The sequence below is a fragment of the Lactuca sativa genome, chromosome 6 (assembly GCF_002870075.4).
Source record: "Lactuca sativa cultivar Salinas chromosome 6, Lsat_Salinas_v11, whole genome shotgun sequence".
Taxonomy (NCBI): domain Eukaryota; kingdom Viridiplantae; phylum Streptophyta; class Magnoliopsida; order Asterales; family Asteraceae; genus Lactuca; species Lactuca sativa.
This window is the reverse complement of record NC_056628.2, coordinates 81,457,147-81,483,745: the sequence shown is the minus strand read 5'-3', so window position 1 is coordinate 81,483,745 and position 26,599 is coordinate 81,457,147. Positions and strand designations below refer to the sequence as shown.

Here is a 26,599-nt window from a genome sequence, read left to right as displayed (position 1 = left end):
TTCTCCTTCTGCTGCGATGCTCCATTGTGCCTTTCTCCCGTACGTGACAAAATACGATTCTGGACTATTTTGCATTGACTTTGGGCCAAAACAAAATGTTGTGTTAAAAAAATCAGGCCCCTAAATAAGATGGGCCCTGTTCATGTGCCCATCTGGCACACCCTCATCACCGGCCCTGAAAACAAGTGAAAAGAAGAAGATCGACATAAGCATAAATCGACAGCAAGGAGAAGAAATTCTCACACGAATACAAGCAGACAGGAAAAAAACCTTAGTTGTGGTTTGCGTTGATCTCTGGTGTTGTTGTGGGTTGCGTCAATTTCCGGCAGTGGCGACGAGATGGCTAACGGCGGCGAGCAAGGGAGGGATGGCTTGAGGAATCAACGACAAGAGAGAAACGACGAGCTCTAATGTGCAATGTTTTGAAAACCGGACTGGACATCGAACCGAATGTTTTACCGGGTCGATGGTTCAACTGGTCTGACCGGTTGGACCGGTCCTAAAAATCGGAAAAACCGGATATATATATATATATATATATATATATATATATATATATGGGATAATAAATTTTTATTAGAAATTAAAATGTTTATTATTAAGTCCATATATGAAAGTGTGTCATTGTGTTGTGTTATGTGTAAAAGGAATAAATTATATTTGTGTATATGTATATTAAATATACGTAGTGTGTTTGTGTTTTATATACGTATATGTATTTAATGTGTGTGTAGTGTAAATGAGTCGCATATCTTTACAATATGGAATAGTTACATTTAAGGAATCCTACATCGGCGGTTGATAAAGAAATAAAAGGCAAAGTGAGTAAATAAAAGGAAGCATTATCATAATTTAGTGGAAGGGTTATTGTCACTATAAACCAACAAACTTTAGTATGTTAGTTTAAATGGTCCCTCGTGATTTTTTTTGGTAGTTTAGAGCATAAAATCTATTTTTACCTGTTAAAAAAATACCAAAGACTTGTTATTACCGGTATTTCTTGATGATGTGGCATTTACTTTACTTTTTCAAAAATGATGACTAGATCTTCAACATTATATCCATCAATTGGACCAATATAGTATAAACTGAGCTCCTCAACTAATTTCTACCCACTATCACTAATCATTCCCCTTGCATACTCATCCACCTTCGCTAATGGGATTGAGGTCTGATGTGCTTCGTGATTAATCGCAAAATTTTATATTTGGGTATTCTTACTAAATTGCATAATCAATCGCTAGATTAATGACAAAATTTAATCGATCAGTTAATCTATCACCTTTACAGCTTCATGAAGCTTACGGAATTTGGGACTTGCTTGGATTTTAGCTAAAGTGCTACTCAAACCTCCGACGGGAGTTGTAGGTCCATCTAATGTGGTTGTGGGTAAAGAGACTTGTTTGTTGTCATTTAACATGACGATCAGATTTGAATCGAGGAATCCTACGTTGTTCATGGCTTCATATGCTTGTCCAACTGTCATGGCGTCATTGTCAATTACAGAGATCACACTGTTGTTCTTCCCTAATAAATCTCTTCAAACAGCCATACCTATTGAATTGATTCCAGATTCACCATGATTTATGATTTATCCCAAATAAGAAAAAGTTTTTTTTGGGGAATCTAGACATACCTAGGCCGGCGGAACTATGTCCGGCGCCAAAAGCATCATAAACACTCTCGTCTCCTTTCGGAAAACCTGTAAGTCCTGAAGTTTTTCTTATGGTGTTCATCTTAGACCTTTTTCTTGTAAGAATCTTATGTTGGTATGTCTGTTTTTATGTGAGCCATTAAGCAGGGCATGACAGTACCTGCCATGACTGTTTTTGTATTAGAATCTCCTTCATTGGTGAGCGTATTGAGTTTGCATATAGATCTATACTGGATTGACTATCCTATACCTTGCTGCTCGCTACAATGGGGCTTGCGAGTCTACGGGTGCCAAACGTCATTTTTACGGCATCTTACATTGTCATTTTTCAGTTAAGTCGGTAGCAAGATACATGTCGATCACATGTTACCTTAAAATTTACATTTGGTTTAAGGTAGTTAGTACAACAGTAGTTACTAATTACTACATTGCAGTACTATAACGTTTTCCCTTTACTTTTTTACTTTGTGATATTCACACAATAAACAATAATGTAAAAACTATATTTTTGGTTAATGATAGTCGGATTTAGGAAAATACACACTTTTACAAGAGACACACACACACACAAATACTAGATGCCTTGGTAGAAGGCTACTTTTAGTAGAAAACATAGGGTTTTCTAGGAGAGTTCAATCAAATACAAAACTTTTACAAACATACACAATACATCTTACAAAACATCTTACAAATGCTTTCATACAAACACAGACACTAATATACTTATGAACTCGCCAGCTCTAAAGCTGATAATCTCTTTCAAAATAACTTGTATTCTCAGGTCACCAGTAAACAGGTACCAGTGCCAGGTTTTTGAGAAGACGGAGCTCGTTCAAGACTCCTCTTTTATTTTTGAAGTATATTTTTTTGGTGTCTATGTAACTTGACAGAACACACTTGTATGAAATTATATTATTAATGCAATGGATGATGTTGTTGCTTGTTTACTACTTGCATTGTTGTGATACTGTACATGACGTCCTCCACCCCAGAACGTTTCCGCCATTCATCGGTTTTGGGGGTGTGACAGTTAAGGTGTTTAAATAGGGTGCTAAACCCTGAAAATTAGGGTTTCACCAGCCCTACTCGTCGAGTTAAGGCTCTCACCTCGTCGAGTAGGCTTTAAGTTTCGCGTCCAAATTCCGTTCCTACTCGACAAGTTTGGGGCCTCAAACTCGTCAAGTTCCTGTAGAAAAATGAATAAATTGATTTAAAATACATATCAGGAACATGGCTTTACAAGAGAGTTGTGAAAAATCATATTAAAGCAGGAAGACAACGAGAGCTGAGAGGTCAGATAATAGTGAAGAAGACATTGGGAGGTAAAATCACATTATCATGTTAACACCTCTGATTTAGAAGTCAAGGGTAATTTTTTTTTTTTCATTTTAATGATTTTTAAATATAAAAAAGATTCTAAAATATTAAAAACTATTAAAAAACATATTTGGGTAAATATGATATTTTAAAAGGTTAAGAATGACAAATACAATATTTGGATGTTAGGCCGGGCAAATACGATATTTTAACATTTAATATGGACATATACGAAATTCTCCCTAAATTTAACAAGTGATACTTATGGTAATATTTTTTTTAAGCATAATGTTTTTTTGGGTTATTTTTGTTAAACACAATTAGTTTATAAATATCTCAACTTAAATCTGATCACAAATATATACGAGAAAGATAGAGAAAGAGAGGCACCAAGTCACAAGTACTAACACAATTCACCCCGTTTAAACTGTTTTTGGCATCGGCAATTCTGATGCTTCTTGGTCACGTCTATAATCACATGCTCATTGCTCGTGTGCTAATTTCACATTCTTGTATTAGAAGAACTTGAAAAAGAAACCCTCAAATTCTTCATTGTCTTCTCGAAGGTAGACTCCCAAATCGGTAATATTCTCTCTCTTCTCTCTCTCCCTTCGTCGTCCCTCAGGGCTGACCCATGGGCCTGAGCAAACTGGACGACCGCACCGGACCCCCAAATACCGAAGGGCTCCTATTTTATACTACTTTACTGGCCCAATAATATAGTACTGACCCAATAGTTTTAAGCCTGTTGGACTGATTATTCAAAGACCAATACTGTTATAAGCTTAAAGCGCCAACCCAAAAGAGGAAGCAGGAGGAGAAATACCTGGCGTGTGATGAGTGACGTCCGACTTCCTAAGGCGCAATAAATCTTCAACTATCGATTTCTATGGAAAATCCAAAGCAACGGTTCTTTCTCCAGATTCCATGAGCAACGGTTAACGGTTAGTCAGATTTCTTATTCAAATTTCAAGTGAATCAATTTCTTTTCCATATTTTCTGATTTTACGATTTTGTCCACAAGAACCGTATCATACTAAAATCGACAGTGAATTGAGAAGTCTTATTGCTATTTGCTTCTCCTTCTTTTCAGTTTTCACGATTCCTGACAAGTGTGTATCCCACCTTCTGATTGTGTATCTCTGTAAGTTCTACTTTCTAGCCTTGAAATATCTTATTCTTATCTGATATTCTATTTTTTTATGAAACTTTTCTGATCTTTAGAATTTCATGCTGTGCTACTCTCTATAATCTGAGAATCTAAGTCCCAATTTCTATCTCTAAACTCCCATTTTTTGGATTCCCTCTGTCCCTTTCCCAGTTTTACCATATCTCATCAGTCATTCGATTTATAAATGGGTAAACTCCCGATTTTTGGATACCTTCTCACTTTCGATTTTTGGATACATCTTATATTCGATTTGTGGATACCCTCTCCCGATTTCTGTTAATCTAAAGAGTGAATTGAGACCAAAGTTGGAGCTCCAGGTTTGCTTCAAGATGTATGATTTTCTATCTGATTAATCTGTTCTGATTTTTGAATTTCTAGAGTTCATGCCTTTGGTTTCTTATCTTTGATTTAACACTTTTATGTTGTGAATTAGGAGGTATACTTTTTATTTTATTTTATCAGAACATCCTCAGACTAGAGGTATACTTTTTTATGTTTCGCTGTTTTGATTTATGATTTTTCTGTGCTTCGGCTAGTAAGGGTTGTGATCCAAAAATTGTGTGTTATTCTGTTTTATCTCTAAAAATGGATCTTAATTCTTTAAGGCTTGACTTGTTAACTATTTTGGTATTATATAAATGCAAAAGAATGACGTTTGTGAAAGTGAAACTTGCATGACTTTATCAAAAGAAGTAACTATTTGTTGGTCATAACATTATCCCATTTAATTTGTTTGAAATATAATGTTTCTTTTTGCAGTTTGTCACTTTTTATGATATTAGCAACTTAGCATGGGATTCAAACGATGATGATGTCAAGAAAAAAGAATTTGTTGTGAAGAACTGAAGCAAGTATTTGGAGAATGTAGATTGTATGGATTTTGCTTCAAACATACATGAAGATATGTTTTAGGTGATTTGTGTAGGCAGTTGTTTGTATTAATACTCAAAATTTTTATTGCATTTTTGTTTGGTCTATTGTGCATTACAAACACAGTTCTTTGTTACATGTCATGTGTTGATACTGTTTTCTGTAGCCTGATTTTCTATCTGTAATTTATCAGTTAGGGTTTTTGGGAATTATATACTTAAAGCATCTTGTTTTCGTTTCTGATTTTGATTTTTTTTTGTTTAGGTTAACTCATGAATGTCAGTCATTTGATGATATAGTAGCCCCATGCTAAATTGGCACGAAGGTTGCTGACTTCAGGTAATACATTATTGTGATGTTGATGCATTTTTGGAATTTTATTGATGCAATTATCATCATAATGGTTTAACTACCAATTCAATTTGCCAATCATATGTAATTTATTATGTTCTGAGTTGTTGATAATTGGTATAGGAAATGTTTGAAGGTTTAGTAAGGCAGCTGATATTAGGTTATCTTGGCCAATATATTAAAGATATACACAGAGAACAACTCAAGATCACACTGTGGAATGGTAAGTCACCAGTGTCTATCATGACCTTTTTTTTTTTCAGACTTAGTTTGTTATTAATGGCTTGCTACTTACACTATTATCAGCACAATATATTTACTTTTTTGTTCATTTACATTTATGTAGTTTGAAGGGTATAACAACATAAGCAGAGAATACTCATACCATTGTTACCACATTAATGGTTGACACCAATATGCCATTTGTCATTCATATTGTGGCGTATCATGTCAATATGCAATGAATTTCTTATACTATAATTGTCATTTGTATGTATCGAACTTTTTGATTACAATCTATACTATTGACTTTTTACGTTTCCTTTAATGCAGAGGAAGTGTTCTTAGAAAATGTGGAGTTGATTCTAGAAGCTTTTGATTATCTAGAACTTCCATTTGCTCTAAAGCAAGGTGATCGATATCAACCTTAAACTTGCAATACTTATTATTATACTTTGTTATTTCTTGGATGTGTTTTTTCATGTTTGAGCTATGGCTGTGATGATTTGACATTTGTGAGTGTTTGATAGGTCGGGTTGGGAGGCTAAGCATTAGAATTCCTTGGAAAAAGCTTGGGTGGGACCCTATTATAATAATTTTGGAGGATATATTAGTTTGTGCCTCTCAACGTGAGGATGAAGAGGTAAGTGATATCTGATATCAAGATATGAGTATTTTTGCATCTCCATCATATTAGATAACTTTACATTGCGTGGGCCCAGGGTTTCCCTGCCACGTCAGCAAAGTTGGCCTTCTTTACCACAAAAAATCTAATGTAAACAGCTATTCTTTTTGTAGTGGAGTGTTGATGATGTTGAAAGAAGAGAATTTGCTGGAAAAAAGGCCAAACTTGCTACAGCAGAATTGGCAAAGTTATCACAACGTGTGTGTGGTGAGTGACTGAAATCCACCTATAGGCTACATTGTTATTATAACTCCTGTTTTTCATCGTGCATTAGGATGATATGCATCCATGTATCTAGAGAATTCTAATCAAATTTGCACAGATATTTGGTGCTAATATATTCTCTTGTTCTTCAGATAATGATAATCAAACTGGGAAATCATTTATGTCATACATTACTGCAAAGGTAGTGAGATTCCATGGTGCTTTAACTTCTTAATAATGATAAAATCATAAACACATACATCTGTGTTTCTGTTGCTTGTTAGGGTTACTTATCATGTAATACAAGTTTTCTTAAACTTATATGCAAATAAGGTTTGATGATACTTATTTATTTCCATCTTTTCTCCAGATTATTGATGGCATTCAAGTCACAATCAGGAATGTCCATGTTGTATATAGAGATAGAGATATTTCAAATGACAAGGCACAAACTGTATTTGGTTTGAAGTTAGCTAGTTTGACTGCAATGAAGCAGAATCTTGTTGGGTATCTCTTTCTTTCTCTACAATCATATTGTTTTTTATATATCAATTTTCAAAGAAAAAAAAGACATAATACTTTAATATAATTTCAGGGTATTAAGTGGAAAGGTGAGAGCTGGACAAGTAAACAAACTTGTTGAGATACAAGGTTTGGAAATCTACTGTAAAACCTTTCATGGATCTGCAGAAGATCTGTATACCAACAATGGTGAAGACTCCATGTCAATGGTTGCTGCAAGCTTTCAAAATGATGAACATGCTCACTTGTTGTCTCCAGTTGATGTATCTGCTTCTCTTTCGGTATGCATCATCTCATAACAAAATTTCTACTGTTTTACTTTGCACATTAGATAGATTTTTACTGTTGTACATTGCAGGTGAACAGGTCTGGAAGGCTTGAGAATAATGCAGCACAATATTCGGTTGATATCGAGTTATCTAGTTTGGTTAGTTTCTTAGCTTTTGTAATAATAAGTAAATAATTAATCATTTCTTAGTTTATTATGTCAGATTACATAACATTCAACTGACATGTCAGCATGTCACCAACTTTTAGGTTTTGTCCCTTGATGAAGATCAATTGCAGCAAATACTGTATCTGTATGATTATCTATGCACCTGTCGGATAAGAGAGAAGTAAGTGGAATGTTGGTGTTATCCTTTTTTAATTACACTTTCAGATTGTGAAAGATGAGACGTTGGTTTTTTAGATATGGACGATATCGCCCTTGGGGGATACCTATATCAGAAAGACCTTTGGGATGGCAGATACAATGGTGGCATTATGCTCAAAACTCTGTGTTATCTGATGTTCGTAAAAGAATGAAGAAAACTTCATGGAAATACTTAGGAGAACGTCTGTAAGTTGTTCTTTATTCATCTATGATCTAACATGCTATACTATTTTTTGTCTGCATTTTCATCATGGAATGCTTGAAATCTTAAACCCTTTAAAATCTTTTACTTGTACAGAGGCAGAAAAAGACGATATGTTAAGTTGTACAAGTTGAAACTGGAATGTCTTCGAAAAGAGCAGGTGAGATCATTAGTCATTACACATATATTTTTCTTGATTTAAACATTAAATGGTGTAAATGATTCAAACATTATTTGGCGTATATGAATTATGATCATCAGCCTCTGGATGATGAAATTGTTTTGGAGTTAGACCAAATGGAGAAAATATCTGATATTGAAGATATCTTGAGTTACAGGTCTGCTGCTGAACATGAGCTTCAGGTATGATTATGATCATTGTTGCTAATATCTATTGCATGTGCTTTTTACTTATACATTTTATTAAAGACTATGAACATGTAGGAGTTCTTGGTGGATTCAGCTTCTGGTTTTGGAAATAGTGAAGCAAATACTTCCATTGACAAGTCAATGGATGATGATCAAACATCTGGCAAACCACAAGGATGGTTGAAGTGGCTTTCCCGTGGTATGTTGGGTGCTGGAGGCACAGATGATTCCAGCCAGTTTTCTGGTGTTGTTTCAGATGAAGTAATTAAGGTAAGTGTGTGTGTGTGTTAACTGTTAATCTTATTTATCCAAAATGATTTCACTTTAACTGATCTTTATATAATATGATACAGGACATTTATGAGGCAACAAAGTTTCATCCTGCACCTTCCCCTGTTCTTGATGCTGCTGGAAGTGATAGAATTCTTTTGTCCTCTATTAAATGCTCTATACATCGAATTTCTGCAACTCTGCGCAATAAGTATAATTTATTAATTATGTAATCATGTAATTATCTTTACCTAATGTAGTTTCTAAGACTTTATTGTTTATTCTAGGAATTTGGATTGTGCTATTGGTGAACTGGTTTTTGAGGAGAATCTTGTGGAGTGTATGATTTGGGAGGAATCTGCTGTTGTTACTGCATCAATCAATGGTGTTGAGATGATTAATCCATTAAACAAGCAAGTCGTTTTATGTGTGAAAAGGGTTTGTGTCTTTATATGTATTGCATGTCTTGTTATTGGGGAAGTCTTGAGTTATTTGACTTTTTTTTTTTTGACTATTTTCCATTTTCTTTTAGGTCATCTCTGAGGAGAATTTCATTGAAGTGGAGAAGCCATCTCTAAATATCCAAGCTTACATACCACAAGCAAATCGTGAGGGTGACTTGACATTAAAGGTACCCAACTTACATTTTAAATAAAAAAATATCTTGTGCTATAAACTTCTGATAAATGACAATGACCCTTAACTTTGTTTTAGGTCTTGCTTGAGCCGATTGAAATGACATGTGATCCAACATATCTTGTTAATTTCATGGAGCTTTATACTGTGTTGGCTTCTTTTCAATCTCATGAAGGAAGGGTCAGTGTTATTCTAGTTTACATGTTTTGAAGCACTTGCATGCTTTTTTAAATGTTACATGTCTCAAAGTAGATGCATTCTTTTTTAAGAACCTTTTGATTATCTGTAGATAGTGAATTCAATATTTCTTTAATACACAACTAATAGATTCTATATGATTAAATGAGATAGACCGGAAAAGATCTACATAATTTTTTGATACAACTAACATGAGTTCAAGGCTTGAAGCTTATTATGAAAGATTATTTAACTTTTCCTTATGAGGTTTTTGAGTAACAGCTTTCATTGGTGACATGTTACAGGTTCTAAACTCGCTTAATGGGATAAAAGACATGAAGTCACGTCTAATATCGAAAGCCGAGTATGTCTTCTCCTATGATCTTACTGGAATATTATTTAAACATCTCTTCAACAATGTATTTTCTCTTCTTTTGTTTTGCAGATACATGTTGTCAGGTCGGAAGAGAATGATGTGGGATATTAGTTTAATAAACATCAAGATAATTATTCCATGGGAGAATGAAAAGTCAGAGATACATAAATTGGTATTAATTTCTTTTTAAATGGTCATACAAGGTCAACATATTCACATTATTTGTATTAACTTCAAACCTTAACATACAGGTACTTGGATTAACAGCTGTCACCTTTTCATCCAAGCATGATGTTGCCTGTTTTGCACCAGATATCAACGTACCTTCTCAATTCATGAGGAATTTAATAGATGAAAATTCTTCAAGTGAGCTTCTAGAAGGAACTCAGATTCAAGATCTGTATGATCTCTTGGAAGTTAAATTAGTCGACTTCCAGGTCAGCATCTTCTCTCATTTTCACTCAAAATCTCACATTTCACATAACTGATGTTCCACTTCTTGCAGATAAACTTGTTTGTACCTTTCTATCCTTATACTTTTCCTATCTTGGAGAAGCTCAATGCTTCTTCTGCTTTGGCGTTGTGCATTGTTCAGGATGAATCATTACTGAAAGCAATTGAGGTAAGTAAAGTGTAAACCTTTCTGGAAGTTTCCATTTTACATTATCCTACTAAAAGTTAAATTTTTGGCACACTTGTCACCATGAATAATTGGTTTCAGGTTTATGTAGTGGTGGCACCATTTCTGGCACACGTGTCACCATCAATAATTGATTCAGTTTTGAAACTAGTTGAAACCATCGACATGCTCCATCAAGCTTCTCACTTGGGTGCCACGTCAGCAACCTCATCGTTTGATACAGATTCAAATAACCTAAACAACTTTAGCAGTATCTCTGTTATTGTCAATTTGGAGTCTGCTAGCTTCATTGTTGACCTTGAAAATGGCTTAGATGCTAGCTGCACATTGACTGTTTCTCTTCATGATTTGGATATGAGATTGATTACTATGAAACACACAAAATCTTTCTGGATATGTACACAGGGTTTAAAAGTAACATCTCGTTTGTTGAAAAATGATGATGACATGGACCTTATAAATGTTTCAACTAATGGGCCAAGCCATGAAGAGGAAATTAATGTTTCACCTAATGGGTGCCTCATGTTACATCATGATGGTGATTTGAACATATGGTTGAGTGATCTTGATCTTCATTGCTATCCACATATTATTGGATTGCTGATTGAATTTTTCGATAAGCTACCTGAATTTAGCCCTTCACATGATGACAAAAATCAAGAATTTGTGGGAAGTAACAGTAACAGTGACAATAACAGTGTCCTCTCAGGTTCTTATTTTGACTTCCAAAGATTTGGTTGTTCCAATTTTTATGACACCTGTTCTTCAGATTGGGAAAGCATTTCAGTTGATCATTACCCTTTTGTTACAATACACAATGATAGATCTCTTCTTAGCCTCGAGAGTTCACTTATTAACATCAATCCAGACTGGAAGAAGGTTGTCAAGATAAGAGAGGGTAAGATAAATTGTTCAAAGTCGAGGGCAAAAAAGGAATTCCAGAAACAATCTGATCTTGATCTGGTTGTAATCAATCTTGATCTCAAAAGCATTAGACTACACCTTCATGACTCTTCATCCATTGTTGCATCTTTTACACTTCCTACTGCTAAATCTTCTATTTCTATCCATGAAAGCTGTCTGGATTTGTTGTGTTCAACTGAGGGATTGAGCCTTTCATCACAATGGTTTCCTCAGACTCTACAAGACTCTCTGTGGGGCCCTGCTTTACTGAATCTTTCTCCAGTTATCAACATTCGAGTGAGAAAAGGGAATCATGGAATGGAACTAGATTTTAGCATTCAGAATGTTTCATGCATATTGCCAACTGAATTTCTAGCTGTACTCATTGGTTACTTCTCAATGCCTGATTGGAACTCGAATGCAAAAGAGTCATCTGGTATCGATAATTCCAAGATCACAGATAGCTTTCCTTTCACTTACAAGTTTGAGATATTGGACTCAGTTTTGTTTACACCTGTGGCTAATGCTGATTACCAGTTTCTAAAGCTTAATATTTCACAGCTGTACTTCACTTTTATTGAGAATAGCGATTCAGACATTCTATTAAAAGAAATCCCTTTGGAGTGTTCTGTTCCACCTGGATTTATTGGAGATAAAATTTATTGTCTAAATGTATTCGGGAGGGATTTATCTTTACATCATATTCTTTGGAAAGACAATGCTTCTGAAGTGACAAGTGTCAGCTTAATTGCTCCTTTTAGTGGCGATATATGGATCAGAATACCATATGGATCTGATTCTCCTTGTGCAACATGTATCATGTCAAGGGTTAATAAATGTCAGTTTATTGTCGAAGGTAGAATATCATCTTTTATGTCGCTCTGAATTTTGTACATAATTGATATTTGATTAATGCAATTGTCTTTCTTTTTTCAGGAAGTGAAATACTTGGCTGCTTTGAAGCATTGCTAGCTGTCATCGACCAGTTCACATCTGTTGAAACTCTATCCATGTGTTTCACTTCTGATGTTTCAGAGTTTCTCAATTCAAAAGAGAGCTTTAAAGAAAATCATGTGCTTCCAGTTCCTATCGAATCTTCAAGTGTCAGCTATACAGAAATCAGATGCTCTGTTCAATCCATGTCAGTAGAAATTTACTCTGACAAGATACAATCGGATGCTACCAAACATATCGCCAAAACTGACATGAAATTCACATGTTCAGTATCATTAAAAAACGAAAAGCCTCTTTCTCTTGATGTATCATTCACTTGTTTGACACTTTCTTCAGTGCTTACCTCTGTTGTCTTACTGGAATGCACATCTTGCACCAAAAAAGTACCAGTTCTTAACATGAAACTCTTGATGTCAGATGAAGGAGAAAATCATCTTCGATTCTCCCTTCCTTGTGTTAACATTTGGTTGTTTTTGTCTGAATGGAGTCAAGTTGTTGACCTTGTCAATTCTTGCTGTGAACATCTTTCCAAACCTGCAATCCAAAATGAGGAACCAGAAAAATCCATTTCAGAGCCGGTTTCTCGTGTTGATACTGCAGAAAACTCGCCTCAATCAATCAATGTCTCCGGTTCTTTATCTCCAGAAGATCGTTTTTCATTAGCTGTGAAGTCGGATCATATTGGTATAAAAATTCGTGTTCCTGTTCAGGTTTCTGGAGAAGCATTTAAATATTTTGGGGCACCTCAAGTTCGTGAGCAGAATTCCTTTGTTGGAAGAGATGATGGAAGTTTTCTATATATTTATTTGGAAAGTAGGTGCACTGAGGCGAACATCAATGGCGAAAAAGTAAATTTGAAGTCCAATCTGGGAAAAGCAATGGGAACAGTTGAACTATTTCAGAACAAGAGTGTCCATTCTTGGCCTCTTTTTCAGTTATTGGAAATTGATATAGAAGCCGAAGTTGGTAATGATGATATGGATCTCATGGATTTGAAGACAGAGGTTCACTGTGATAATCTAGATGTTTGGCTTTCACATCACACATTTTACTTCTGGCAAACTATGCTATTTGTGTTTCCGGAAGATTCCGGATCTTCTCAGCTTCCAGTTGGCAGTGTAAATTTCAGATTTCACTTGCAAAAGATTTCCATTCTTTTGACAGATGAAAAGGTATGTATGTTGCCATATGTAAAACTGTTTTCCCATTTTGAAAACTATAACTCATGTTTGTTTAATCTGTGATTTTGATTATCTAGTGGAGCTCCAATGGTCCTCTACTGGAGATTCTTATGGGAAGCTTGTTGTTTCATGGTATCATAACTGCAAATGTGATGGAAGGATCGGTTGATAGTGAGCTTCAAGTGAACTACAATAACATTCATAAGGTGAACTGGTGAAGTATTTATTCTAGCAATTTATGTAATGATGATACCATGATAACTTATTTTGATTATGTTCTCTAGGTTTTGTGGGAGCCTTTTCTTGAACCATGGAAGTTCCAAGTAAGCTTAAGAAGAGAACAAGGAAAAAGCGCCCTTCAAAACAGCCCAGTCATGACAGATGTTCATCTTGAATCAACAATGAATCTCAATATCAATGTCACTGAATCCTTCATTGAGGTTGCTTTCAGAACATTTGATATGATTACAGATGCTTGGGATCTCATGAGTCTGAATGTTTTTCCTGAAAACTCAAGATTAACAACAGCTCACACCAATGAAAATACACTAGCTAGCAGATACGCCCCTTACACACTCGAAAACTTAACTTCACTCCCTCTAGTGTTTTACATCTCCAAAGCCTCTAAAAAAGCTGATGGTTTCAATATATTGAAAGATGGAAAATACGTGAAACCTGGTTCTTCATATCCAGTGTACATTGATGATAATACAGATGAACAAACCTTTGGCTTTAAACCTAGCCATTCAACTGACAATCTAGGAGACAAAAAACTCGCTGATGCACAACATCATTATATAGTTATTCAACTTGAAGGAACTTCCACTTTGTCAACTCCTGTTTCTATCGATCTTGTTGGTGTGAGCTTCTTTGAGGTGGATTTTTCCAATTCAGTTGACAATTCCAGGGATATTTCTAAAGGTGTCAATAATGGCTATGTTGTTCCTGTAGTAATTGATGTTTCAGTTCAACGATACACAAAGTTAGTCCGATTATACTCAACAGTAAGTTTACTTTACTGTTTACCCATGTTAATTTAGTTCCACTTGTAATGGTTTCTAGCTATTTTTCTCTAAAAAGATTCATAAAATGCCAGGTCATACTCACAAATGCAACAACAATGCCATTTGAAGTCAGATTTGATATCCCGTTTGGTGTATCTCCCAAGATTCTGGACCCTGTATATCCAGGGCATGAGTTTCCTCTTCCTCTACATTTAGCAGAATCTGGTAGGATAAGATGGCGTCCATTAGGAAGCACTTACCTATGGAGTGAAGCTTATAGCATTTCCAATATTCTTTCTAATGAAAGTAAGATTGGACATTTACGTTCATTTGTCTGCTACCCTTCTCTTCCAAGTAGTGATCCTTTTCGTTGTTGTGTGTCTGTGCATGATGTGTGTTTGCCTTCTGCTCGGAGGGTAAAAAAGGGATCAAATTTATATGTTCATGATGCTATTGCTGACAAGATAGAGAACCAGGATCTGTCAAATAAGAGGTGTATTCACCTGATTACATTAAGTAATCCTTTAATAGTGAAAAACTATTTACCAGTTGAAGTATCTGTGATGATTGAAAGTGGTGGAGTTTCTCGTAGCATGCTGCTTTCAGAGGTTGGTTATCTTGTTATAGAGTTCCACATTTTCTTAATGACTTATAGTTTTTAACATCTGCAGGTTGAAACTTCTTTTTGTCATATTGATTCTTCACATGATCTTTCATTAACTTTTGGTATACGCGGGTTTAGACCTTCTGTTTTGAAGTTCCCACGTGCAGAAAAGTTCAGTGAAATTGCTAAATTTAGTGGAACAAAGTTTTCTTCTTCAGAATCCATTAACTTCACTGCTGACATTTCTAAAGGTGATGCACACTTTTTCTCATCTCCCTCTCTCTCTCTCTCTCTCACACTCTCACAAAAGCTGATGTGTCTTTGTGTAGGTCCCTTATATGTGACAATGGAAAAGGTGATGGATGCGTTCTCTGGGGCTCGTGAAATCTGCATATTTGTTCCCTTCTTATTATACAACTGCTGTGGCTTTCCCCTCATGATTGCAAACTCAACTAATGATCTGACAATGCGCGACACTTTGCCTTCCTGTTATGATTTGGATGAAGAGGACCCGTTTTTGGGTAAAAAAGATGGTTTGGGCCTTTTGTCTTCAAACCAAATCTTAAACAATGATGGTATGACTATGAGGTTTCCCCTAAACAATAACCTTGTTTCCACTAGAAAGGAATCTTTCGGTTCATCAGGATCATCAAACAAGAACATCGGCACACAAAAACCATCTTTGTATGATCAGGAAAAAAGCTTAGTTCCAAACAGTCAACAGATTGACTTTGACGAAACGAGTCGCAAAAAAGTCAACTTCCGCATGTATTCTCCTGACCCTAATATTGCTTCTTCGAGTGAGATCATGGTCAGAGTTAGTCGGTCCCACTCTGAATCTGATGTGGCAAGCACCTCAAACTACACATGGTCTAGTCAATTCTTCCTTGTCCCACCAACCGGTTCTACTACAGTCCTTGTCCCCCGATCATCAACCAATGCTTCATATGTAATATCTGTTGCATCTAGTGCTATTTCTGGGCCATATTCAGGAAGAACAAGGATCATCAATTTCCAGCCTAGATATGTTATTAGTAATGCATGCAGTAAGGACTTGTGCTATAGGCAGAAAGGGTCTGACTTTATATACCATTTGAAGGTGGGACAGCATTCTCATATTCATTGGTCAGACATAACAAGGTACATTGTTCGTTTTTCTTTTTAATTAACTTTTTGTTACCACAATTCACTTATATGTAGTTGTAACATAAAACAGGGAATTACTGGTGTCTGTTCGTTTTGATGAGCCTGGATGGCAGTGGTCAGGATGTTTCTTTCCAGAACATTTAGGTGATACACAGTTGAAAATGAGAAACTATGTTACTGGTGCTGTAAGTATGGTACGTGTAGAGGTTCAAAATGCTGATGATGCAATCAGAGATGACAAGATTGTTGGGAATCCACATGGCGATTCTGGGACGAATTTGATTCTTTTGTCTGATGATGATACAGGATTTATGCCTTATAGGATTGATAATTTCTCAAAGGAGGTTAGTTAGTTGGTGCATATTCTTGATTTCTTTCCCTATGTTTTCAAACAGTTGTACATGATTAATGATTAAATTTTGTTGACATGTTGCAGAGACTACGTATTTATCAACAAAAATGTGAAGCGTTCGAGACTGTTATACATTCGTACACATCTTGCCCTTATGCATGGGATGAACCTTCTTACCCACATCGTTTAACTGTTGAGGTATGCATTCCATTTACAAGTCATATATATATTTTGTAATTATTGATTAAGTCCTCATATGTTTTAATCTCCAAGGTGTTTGCTGAGAGGGTAGTAGGGTCTTATACTCTTGATGATGCCAAAGAGTACAAACCTGTGGTTTTACCTTCAACTTCTGAGGTAAATTTGTAATGTATACAAAAATATCTACATGGGGTAAAATCCGTAGTAACCATTGTTTCATGATTCCTTTTGGCAGAAGCCTGAAAGAAGGTTGCTAATATCTGTCCATGCTGAAGGAGCATTGAAGGTATAATTGTTGTATTTCAGATGCAATCATTCCTATTTATCACTTTATTTTTTTTTCTAAGTGCTCCTTATCATACAGGTCCTCAGCATCATTGATTCCAGTTATCATATCTTTGATGATATAAAAATCTCGCGTTCTCCTCGGTTAACTGATAAAAGAGAATATGATCAAAAGCAAGAAAGTTCTGTTCTTTACAAAGAAAGATTATCAGTTTCCATACCCTTCATTGGGATTTCTGTTATGAGCTCTCAACCACAGGTACCATTACTTCATAAACAAATTTAAGGGTATGTCATTTTCACTGTTCTTATAAAATTTCCCCATTTGTAGGAGTTGCTTTTTGCATGTGCAAGGAACACAAGCATTGATCTAGTTCAAAGTTTGGATCAACAAAAGTTTTCCTTAAAAATTTTTGCTTTACAGATTGATAACCAACTACCAAACACACCTTACCCTGTTATATTATCTTTTGACCATGAGTATAAACAAATGGCAACCTCTCCCATCAAAAGTAAAGATGCTTCATGTGAGCCTGTGTTCTCATTGTCTGCAGCAAAATGGAGGAATAAAGATAGAGCTTTGCTTTCGTTTGAGCATATAAACTTAAAGTATTTATTATTCTGTTTGTTTTTGTAAATAAATAAATACCTTTAATCGTTTATGAACTACTAACAGTTTCCTTTGTTTTAGAATGACAGATTTTCATCTTGAGCTTGAGCAAGATGTGATTTTAAGTCTGTTTGATTTCTTTAAGGCAGTATCTTCAAGGTTCCATAGCAGAGGAATGCCACATATGGATTCAGTCCTGCTGCCTCTTTCCTCAAACTTCAGTGTAAATAAAACAAGTAAATTTTCAGAGACTGAAAAGGCAGAAGGTGGGGATCTTGTTGATAATGAAAGCTTCCCTTTACTCCCATCAATATTGCCAATTGGTGCACCTTGGCAGAAAATATATCTCCTTGCAAGAAAACAAAAGAAAATATACGTTGAACTGCTTGAAGTGGCCCCCATCACTTTGACCCTAAGGTGATTCATTTCACTCCCTACTGAGAAGGAAGGGCATATGTGTAAATATGTTCCGCTTGTGGGACTGATTTCTTTTTTCTGTTTTTACAGCTTTTCGAGTAGTCCGTGGATGCTAAGGAATGGAATACTTACATCAGGAGAATTTCTTATCCATGTAAGTATATGAGTATTTACATATTTTTCAAAATAAAGTTAATTAATTAAATACTTATACATGCAGAGAGGTCTAATGGCTCTTGCTGACGTGGAGGGAGCAAGAATTCATCTGAGGCGGTTAACAATTTCTCATCAGCTGGCTAGCTTGGAATCCATACGAGAGATCTTGATCATACATTACACTCGCCAACTTCTTCATGAAATGTACAAGGTTAGATATTTTATACTCTGTGAAATCCAATTTTATTTTACAGTGTCGTTAAAATCTGATATTTTTTTTTTCTTCAGGTTTTCGGCTCTGCTGGTGTAATAGGAAATCCCATGGGTTTTGCAAGGAGTGTTGGAGTTGGCATCAAAGATTTCCTCTCAGTTCCAGCCAGAAGCTTCATGAAAGTAATGTCATTGTCATGTCACATCTAACATGTTGCTTTAAACCCTTAAAAGCTTTGAAATATATTAATTACTTTTGCAGAGCCCAGCAGGACTTATCACAGGCATGGCACAAGGAACTACTAGTCTTCTTAGTAATACAGTTTATGCCATAAGTGATGCTGCAACTCAAGTCAGTAGAGCTGCACACAAGGTATATATTTTTTGAATTCTTTTGTCCGATGTGTTAAAGTTAAAAAAAAATATTTCATGATATTTGCTCTCAGGGTATTGTTGCATTTACAATGGATGACCCATCTGCATCAGAAATGGAAAGGCAACAAAAGGGGATGTCGTCTCATGGCAAAGGTGTAATAAATGAAGTTTTGGAAGGGCTGACTGGTCTTCTCCAATCTCCGATAAGAGGAGCTGAAAAACATGGGCTTCCGGGAGTCTTCTCAGGTATAGCACTGGGAGTAACTGGACTAGTGGCAAGGCCAGCTGCAAGCATTCTTGAAGTAACAGAAAAAACTGCTCGCAGCATAAGAAACCGAAGCAAACTCTACCACATGGGATCCCAACGCCTCCGAGTTCGTCTCCCAAGACCATTATCCCCAAACTACCCCTTAAAACCCTACTCATGGGAAGAGTCCATCGGTATCTCTGTAATCACCAATTCCGATTCCGACGACACCTTAATGCTAAAAGACGAAACCCTAGTCCTATCCAAATCCTTAAAACAAGGGGGCAAATTCGTCATTATCACCGAACGACTCATCCTGATCGTCTCCTCCACCAGTCTGGTAAACTTGGGGAAACCGGAGTTCAAAGGCGTCCCGGCGGATCCCGATTGGGTGATTGAAGCGGAGATAAGGTTGGACAGTGTGATTCATGTGGATGTTGATGAGGAGGTGGTGCATATAGTCGGGAGTAGTTCGGATGTGGTGGTGAGACAGAATGTGAACCGGGGTGGTGGTGGTGGGAAGCAGCGGTGGTATAATCCGCCGACGCCGTTGCCGCTGTTTCAGACGAATTTGGAGTGTTCGGGGAAGGAGGAGGCGGGGGAGTTGTTGAAGGTGTTGTTGGTGACGATTGAGAAAGGGAAGGAGAGAGGGTGGGGGTGTGTGTATCGTTTGCATCAGAGTAATGTTAGGTGAGGGGATAGTGAAACCCTTGTATATTTATTTTGTAGATGTTACTAGGTTAAAGGTGGAAAAAAATAATAAAAGCTACATTAGGAGAATATTATATACGAAAAAGAAGGAAACAATTGGTTTAAATTGTTTTTAATTTTAGCTGGTGTTATGTTATCACTCTGTATATTGTATGGTAGATCATATGGAATATTCAAATAGTTTTGGTTTTTTCAAGTTTTATCATGTTGCCATATTTGCCAAAATGGCCACTGGGTTTGGTAACGGGCAAGTATCTTTCAGTAATAACAGTAAGAGAAACTGCCAGCGGACATCATCCACAAGCTTCTAAACATGTGAATAATTTTTTTAATTATATATATTTATTGTTTAATTTCTCGAGAAATTTAAAAAAATGACAAAAAAAAAACTTTTCCAAAAATGATCATTTAATCTGACCCTCTACAAATTGACGTGACTATTCACTGATGATTTTTTTTCTCTCAATTTGTTTTTTGTCAATAACTTTTTTTTTCTTTGTAAAATAAAAAATAAAATCTGAAAAAAAATCAAATTCTTAAAATTTAATTTTATATAAAATGAACAATTGTCATGAAATTTTGAAAAAAAAAACATTAATATTTTTTCTTTTTACAAAAAAAAAAAACTCTATAAACCATATAAATTTAAGGAATATTTCTACTTGTTATATTAGTATGCTTGTAACAAAATAAAATTTTAATAAGTTTGCAGGAGTTTGTATTTTAATTTTAAGAATATATTAGTTTTTGTAAGATACTATATATTTTTTTTCCTGCAAATTCAAAAACGAAAATGGAGTTCTTTGTATTTTTTTTTGAACAGCTCAATAAATATAATTATTAAAAAAAACTAGCTAGGAACTGGACAGTTGCAGAAAATAAACAAATACCTAAGAATAAAAGAAAATACATAGGAATTTAAAATCAACACCCAAACATCTGATGGACAATATCTAAGTGACTGAAAGAGGTAACTAGTGCCCAATGGAGAGGATAACTAGGAGATCGACAACATCACCAACCAACATTGACTAACTCCTTTCTTTTAAGGGCAATTTCCATACCATTTTATGACAGACATGGAGTGATGTATCACTTGGCTCACCAAAAGAGGATAGCCATGAAATTTAAGAAACCAAATATAGATTTGCCCAAGTATATTCAAGAGTATAGGACTTCCTTAAAACCAATTTTTTTTGTGGAGTAGACAATCCATGGCCTATTTGCAGAACAACGACAAGTGACTTTACTGCTATCCCATCGCCCATTAGGGGTATTTTTTGGACCAGAACTAGTCTCCAACATTTGCATATCCATAATTCTAGGTCGCAGCTGATAACAACATTTCTCTATGCATCAAGCCTGGTAGACAGCTTCAATGGTTTCGCCACCCCGTTGATAGGGGTAATTTGGTCAATACTTCCAACAACACCTCTACCTTCTGGTTAAGATGGGGTTAACTGAAATGTGTTTACCTGCACTTGGGAGAATATTCCAATCAAAGAAAACACTTACACACACCAAAGCATATCCCCTCGACCCAATACCCACACGAAATAATCAATTAAGACACATAAAAGAATATCCGACGCAGCATATATCCTAATTGATGTTTACCCTATGAATATAAACACACGCCAAACACACACTAGTTGCATCGAGATATGTCACCAAGAGACCCCAAATTATATCCTTAACACCCCCACCACCACCAGTCAATGCGATGCCAACATCAACGTACAACTGATTAAAGTTGGGAAATTATGAACACACTAACTGTAACACCCAGCCACACCAGAAGACAACAAAATATCTTTTTTTTTGGTCCACACAATCCCTCCAAACCAGGGCCACATCCCAAGAGCATATCACTTATAATCGACATATTGTATTGATTGGATCGAAACACTAGTCCTTCCATTCAATTGACCTATTTTTTAACCTTGCATTTATCCATAAGTGTGATATCGTTTGGATATCATTTGCCAGACCATTGTGAGATTTTATTTTTCCTGAATAGGCCTTCGAATTTATGTAATTCCAGATGATCCATATGTAGACTAGCATTATAGCTGACTGGAGTTGGAGTGTGATGTTTGATGTTCCATTTTCCCAAAACAAGAGCTCTCTCACTGATGTCAGGGAGTCTGGGAGTGTGCGCCATCAGGTTTTGAGACTATTCCAGACCTCACCAGAGATTATGCAATTGAGAAGAAGATGTTCTTCAGTTTCTGTTTCTTGCTCGCATAGTATGCACATGGGGTTAGTTCCAATTCCTCTCTTCAAGAGGTTCGCCCTTGTTGGGATCCGACCGTGAGCCACTCTCCAGGCCAGTATATTGACCTTCTTAGGGAGTAGATTGTTCCAATCCCAGACTACTGTCGATTTAGGCAATGACATTTCGTCAATCAAAGTCCGTAGGGAAGAGACCGAGTATATTCCTGATGGTTCCAACTTCCAGCTCCAATTTGTTCGCTGATTAGACTGAGATTCTGTGAAGAGTTCTTTGAGGTCAATATTTTCTTTTGCTAGAATTGTTGGCAGGTTTACAATATTACCCTAACAACAACTTTTTCGCTTTGCTCTGCAGGGTTCGTTAAAACCCCCATCTTGTCCATAGATTGAAATGCTGACACTCTTCCACAGTTCCTATTTGTGTTCTTTAAACCGCCACCACCACTTTACTAACAATGCGAGGTTATGGGCTTTGAGACTACCGATACTTAAACCTCCATTCTCTTGTTTCGATAGAACTTTTTCCCAGCCAATCCATGCTAATTTTGATTTCTATGATGAGCCACCCCAGAAGAAGCGTCTTCTTATTTTTTCAAGATTATTAAGAACTTTAATTGGAGCCTTATATAATGAAAAGAGGAATGTACCAAGGCTACCCAACACCGCTTTGCATAATGTAAATCTGCCGCCAAAGGAGAGTGTAGAGGCTTTCCACTTTGATAATTTAGCTTGGAATTTGGTAGTCAACCCACTCCATTGGGAAATCCTTGAGATTGTAGCACCCATAGGCATACCCAAATATATAAAAGGTAATTTACCAATAGAGCATTGGATGCTTCTGGCCAACAATTCAATTTCAAGATTATTGATCCCCAAACCGAAGAGCTTGCCTTTTGTTATGCTTACTTTTAGACCCGATGTGAGCTCATAGCAACTAAGTATTATGATTAAGTTCTTGGCGTTTTGTGTTGACCACTCTCCTAGGAAAATTGCATCGTCCGCATATTGGAGATGAGACACAGTTGGGCCGTTATTTGGAAGGGCAATGCCTTTGAAGATATTATGGTTTGTAGCTTCTTCCATTGCGATATTGAGTCCCTCAGCAGCCAAGATGAATAAGAAAGGAGAGAGAGGGTCTCCCTGTCGAATTCCCCTCTCTAGAGAGAATTCTTTGGTTGTTGATCCATTAACTATTATTGAGGCCCTAGCGGAGGTAAGACAACTCCAAATCTAGCTGTGCCATTTTAATTCAAAGTCCATCTGTGTCATTATAGAATCCAAGTACTTCCAATTTACAAAGTCAAAAGCCTTTTCAAAATCTACTTTAAAGAGGAAAGCCTTGGTTTATATATGCTTGTATCAAAAGCCTTTCCAATTTACACGATCCAAGTTTTTTGTAATAAAAATATTTTAATGACTTAGTAAAAGAAAATCAAATATCTTGTTGTTAAAGGTATATATGTTTTGTTTAAATGACTCTAGTTTTTTTTTTTTTTTTTTTTTTTTATAAAAATTAAGATAAAAAAAAATTGTTTAAAAAAAAACATTTTAAAGGATTGTTAGTTTCATTAATTTTTTTTTATTTTTATAAAAATCAAAAAATATATTTTTGTTTAAATTTTATATATAGAACTTGTAACAAATTTTGGTTTATAACATTTTGAATCATAACCAATTTTGGATCATAAGATTTTGATTTAGATTTTAGATCAAAACTTAAAAATCACAATAAAGTCTTTTGAATCAAAATCATATCCTTTTCAAACAAATAAAGTCTTTTATTATTGATTTTGGTTAATAACGAATTTTGTTCATAATATTTTTGGATAATAACATTTTGAATCATACATGTATAATTTTAGATCTTAATATTTTGAATTATATAATATTTTTTTGAATCATAACAAATTGATGATCATAAATATGTTGACTTATAACATTTGCTCTTTAAAAACTTACTAATGTAGTCAATATAAAAAATTCCTTAAAATTTCATTTTATTTGAAAGCAATTTTTTGTCTTAGTTTTTATAATAATAGAAAAATTAAAAGATTATCTATACTTTTTTGAATTTGTATGATGACTATGCTTATTTTGTAGATAATTAAAGTTTTCGGACATAATATTTTTTAGAATGACCCTTTTGAGATCCAAACCACGTTACATTATATTCTATAAAAATTCTCTCAATTTTTCAAAATTTTCAATAAAAGGTTAAATTCAATCATCACTAATAAAACACATTAAATACCTTCCTTTTGCATTTAATGGCACAATTATATAGATCCTGATTGAAATATTTAACAGTTGGTAGAAGTATTGATTTTGTATGAAAAGATTTTATTGCATAAAATTTTTAATACCACAAGAAAAAACCTAACTCAACTACCTACTTACATCCGCAACATTTTACATCTCATCTAAATACTGAAATACTTAAAAAATTCCTAAAACGATCAAAAACCTAATTGAAAAAATATTGTTGATTTGGGTTGTAAATGATTGGCAATTCATAAACATCATGATTAGGAGGCATTGCTTCCAACCAATGATTCAAATCTTCCAAACTCAAATTGTCAAGCCAATCATTCCCATCATCTTCTCTTTGGACCAAATTTTCCATTACTTTCATGCTGCTTTGCTCACTTGTACCTTTGACTTTGGTCAAAGATTCAGGTGGCATGTCGCTTAAGAACATGACATCACCTTCAAAGTTACCACCAAATTCACCTTCTGAATTTTCAAATGAATTCGTACTATCGCTGTTGTTACTCTGTGATTCATCTAATGGTGATGCAGGATGAAGATCACGGCTATGGTGGATGTTATTGTCCTCTGGAGTGATCTTCTCTTTCGGATTGTTCTTCTTGTTATAAAGACGACACAAAACCCAATCTTCCAACTACAGTTATTAGAACATACCAATGTCAACCCCAATGTTTTTTATAAAATAGTTTAACTAGAAGCCACCAATCGATCAAATATATAAAATGAAATGTCAACGCACCTTGGAAATGGTTGAATCGGTGTGTTTATTAGAAGGGGTAGAATTTGGTCTATATTCATGCATGATCCAATTCGTCTTGATCCCTTTAGGCCCTTTTCCAGCGTAAAAGACCAAAGCTTTCTTGATCCCAACGATTGTATTCGGGTCGGATTTTCTCTTTATGGGTTTATCGGCTCCAGTAGCTTTCCAGTACCCGTTTCCTGTGACCCGGTTTGGTCTTGATCCGTTAGGGTATTTCCTGTCTCTTGGTGTGAAGAAGTACCACTCCTTTGTTCCAAACAGAGCCAATTCTGAAGAGATTTAGGGACAAATAACAAATTCATCAGTAATCAGAATTGAATAACCTGTAAATTGCGAACTAAGATGTCATGGAGTTGAAAAGAAAAGTTACCAGGAAGCTCCCATGGATCGTGTTTGTAGAGATCAACATCGGCGATGATTGACGGCGGTGGAACGACACCAACTAGCTCCGCTGTAGATCGGGATTTGCGGCAGAGATAGTGAACGATGAGCTCCTCGTCCGTTGGGTGAAATCGGAAACCGGGAGGCAAATTCAGCTCAGCTTCAGCATCTCTTACCCTTTTTGTTACGGATTTCGACGGCGATCTCATCTTCTAATGCGATTGAACCAAAGTTGACTTGAATCGAATCTCTATCTGGTAATCTTCTATCCGGTTGAAGCTGAAACGTGTGAGAATTGAAGTCGGAATCTGGAAGTTGAAGATGAGGAGAATTGAGGAACCCATGGGAGTCTTTTATACGTGCTTTTGTATGGATTTGGAGACGAGGGAATTATTTGGAGAGTTAAAAGGGAAAGACCGAAGGACAGAAGTGTCTCATGTGGACTAGACATTAGGGCCCCACCTCATGTGTGGGCTCCACAGATTCAATGATCGTGCAAATTATAAAAAATTACAAAAAAATGAAACATAAAAAAATAGAGTAAATACAACCTGTGTGCATATATGGTACGTATATTAATATCATTAGAAAAGTTTTTATTGTGTTTCTATTAAAAAATAATTGTGTAGGGTAATATAGGGGGAGCCTGGCCAGGCTACTGCTTCGATTCTTTTCTTTTTTTAATACTATGTCTTAAAATACGAGTGTAATTAATTTAGATAGTAATTATTAATTTAGATTTGTTTGGAAATTTTTTTTGGATGTTTATTAAAACTATATATATATATATATATATATATATATATATATATATATATATATATATATATATATATATATATATATATATATATATATATATATATATATATATATATATATATAGGTTATTTTGTTTCTAGTAACTATTGTGTGCCGGAATGCACAGATTTGAACCATTGGATGTAATATAATCAAAAATCATGATTTGAGGGTCTATGATAGTAGAATATGATAACATGTACCATATAATCACACAAATTTGAGCATAAGAGCATTTTCGTCAACTAACCTATATTAAAAAAAGGAAATTTTCGGATTTTTAGGGATTCATTTATTTTTAAAAATCTGAATATTTTAAATTAATTTAAAAGTAAAAATCCGATTTTATTCTGTCAGAATGATATAAATTTAACCATAAACTAGTAAATATATTTTTCGATTTTATTCTGTCAGAATGACAGAATGCCAACCATAAACTAGTAAATACATTCTGAAAGAATACACAAAATCGATTCTTGA

The 26,599-nt window shown here is 35.2% G+C and overlaps 2 protein-coding genes and 1 pseudogene across 2 annotated transcripts; 1 reads left to right on the top strand and 2 right to left on the bottom strand.

Annotated features, from left to right (window-relative positions):
* Positions 1-120: 120 nt before the first annotated feature.
* On the bottom strand, positions 121-1,955 carry LOC111889677 (probable 1-deoxy-D-xylulose-5-phosphate synthase 2, chloroplastic; annotated as a pseudogene).
* Positions 1,956-3,760: 1,805 nt separating this feature from the next.
* On the top strand, positions 3,761-19,874 carry LOC111889810 (uncharacterized). The gene is given in 44 exon segments (XM_023885963.3): positions 3,761-3,915; positions 4,065-4,115; positions 4,902-5,054; positions 5,277-5,351; positions 5,487-5,586; positions 5,916-5,993; positions 6,113-6,225; positions 6,381-6,474; positions 6,624-6,673; positions 6,842-6,978; positions 7,067-7,274; positions 7,352-7,420; positions 7,531-7,610; positions 7,685-7,834; positions 7,947-8,010; positions 8,112-8,213; positions 8,295-8,489; positions 8,573-8,700; positions 8,777-8,927; positions 9,022-9,120; positions 9,204-9,305; positions 9,608-9,666; positions 9,748-9,850; positions 9,930-10,115; positions 10,184-10,300; positions 10,400-12,077; positions 12,158-13,347; positions 13,434-13,562; positions 13,641-14,360; positions 14,453-14,968; positions 15,032-15,215; positions 15,294-16,104; positions 16,181-16,454; positions 16,547-16,660; positions 16,736-16,819; positions 16,899-16,949; positions 17,028-17,207; positions 17,280-17,557; positions 17,640-17,975; positions 18,066-18,129; positions 18,196-18,406; positions 18,409-18,524; positions 18,604-18,714; positions 18,788-19,874. Coding segments are annotated over 40 exon segments (10,299 nt in total). The 5' UTR covers positions 3,761-3,915; positions 4,065-4,115; positions 4,902-5,054; positions 5,277-5,351; positions 5,487-5,489; the 3' UTR covers positions 19,658-19,874.
* A 4,354-nt stretch (positions 19,875-24,228) lies between these two features.
* On the bottom strand, positions 24,229-25,739 carry LOC111889819 (NAC domain-containing protein 67). Its single transcript, XM_023885970.3, has 3 exons — positions 25,308-25,739; positions 24,917-25,206; positions 24,229-24,811 (listed from the first exon to the last, which is right to left on the bottom strand). Exons 1-3 carry the CDS (start codon positions 25,525-25,527, stop codon positions 24,374-24,376), a joined length of 948 nt encoding a protein of 315 aa, XP_023741738.1. The 5' UTR covers positions 25,528-25,739; the 3' UTR covers positions 24,229-24,373.
* Between the last annotated feature and the right edge of the window lie 860 nt (positions 25,740-26,599).

Coding starts and splice junctions, on each gene's coding strand:
- LOC111889819 (XM_023885970.3), bottom strand. CDS start 25,527: ATGAGATCGCCGTCGAAATCCGTAACAAAAAGGGTAAGAGATGCTGAA. Junction 25,207..25,307: donor CGATCCATGGGAGCTTCCTG/GTAACTTTTCTT, acceptor AAATCTCTTCAG/AATTGGCTCTGTTTGGAACA. Junction 24,812..24,916: donor CCGATTCAACCATTTCCAAG/GTGCGTTGACAT, acceptor TAATAACTGTAG/TTGGAAGATTGGGTTTTGTG.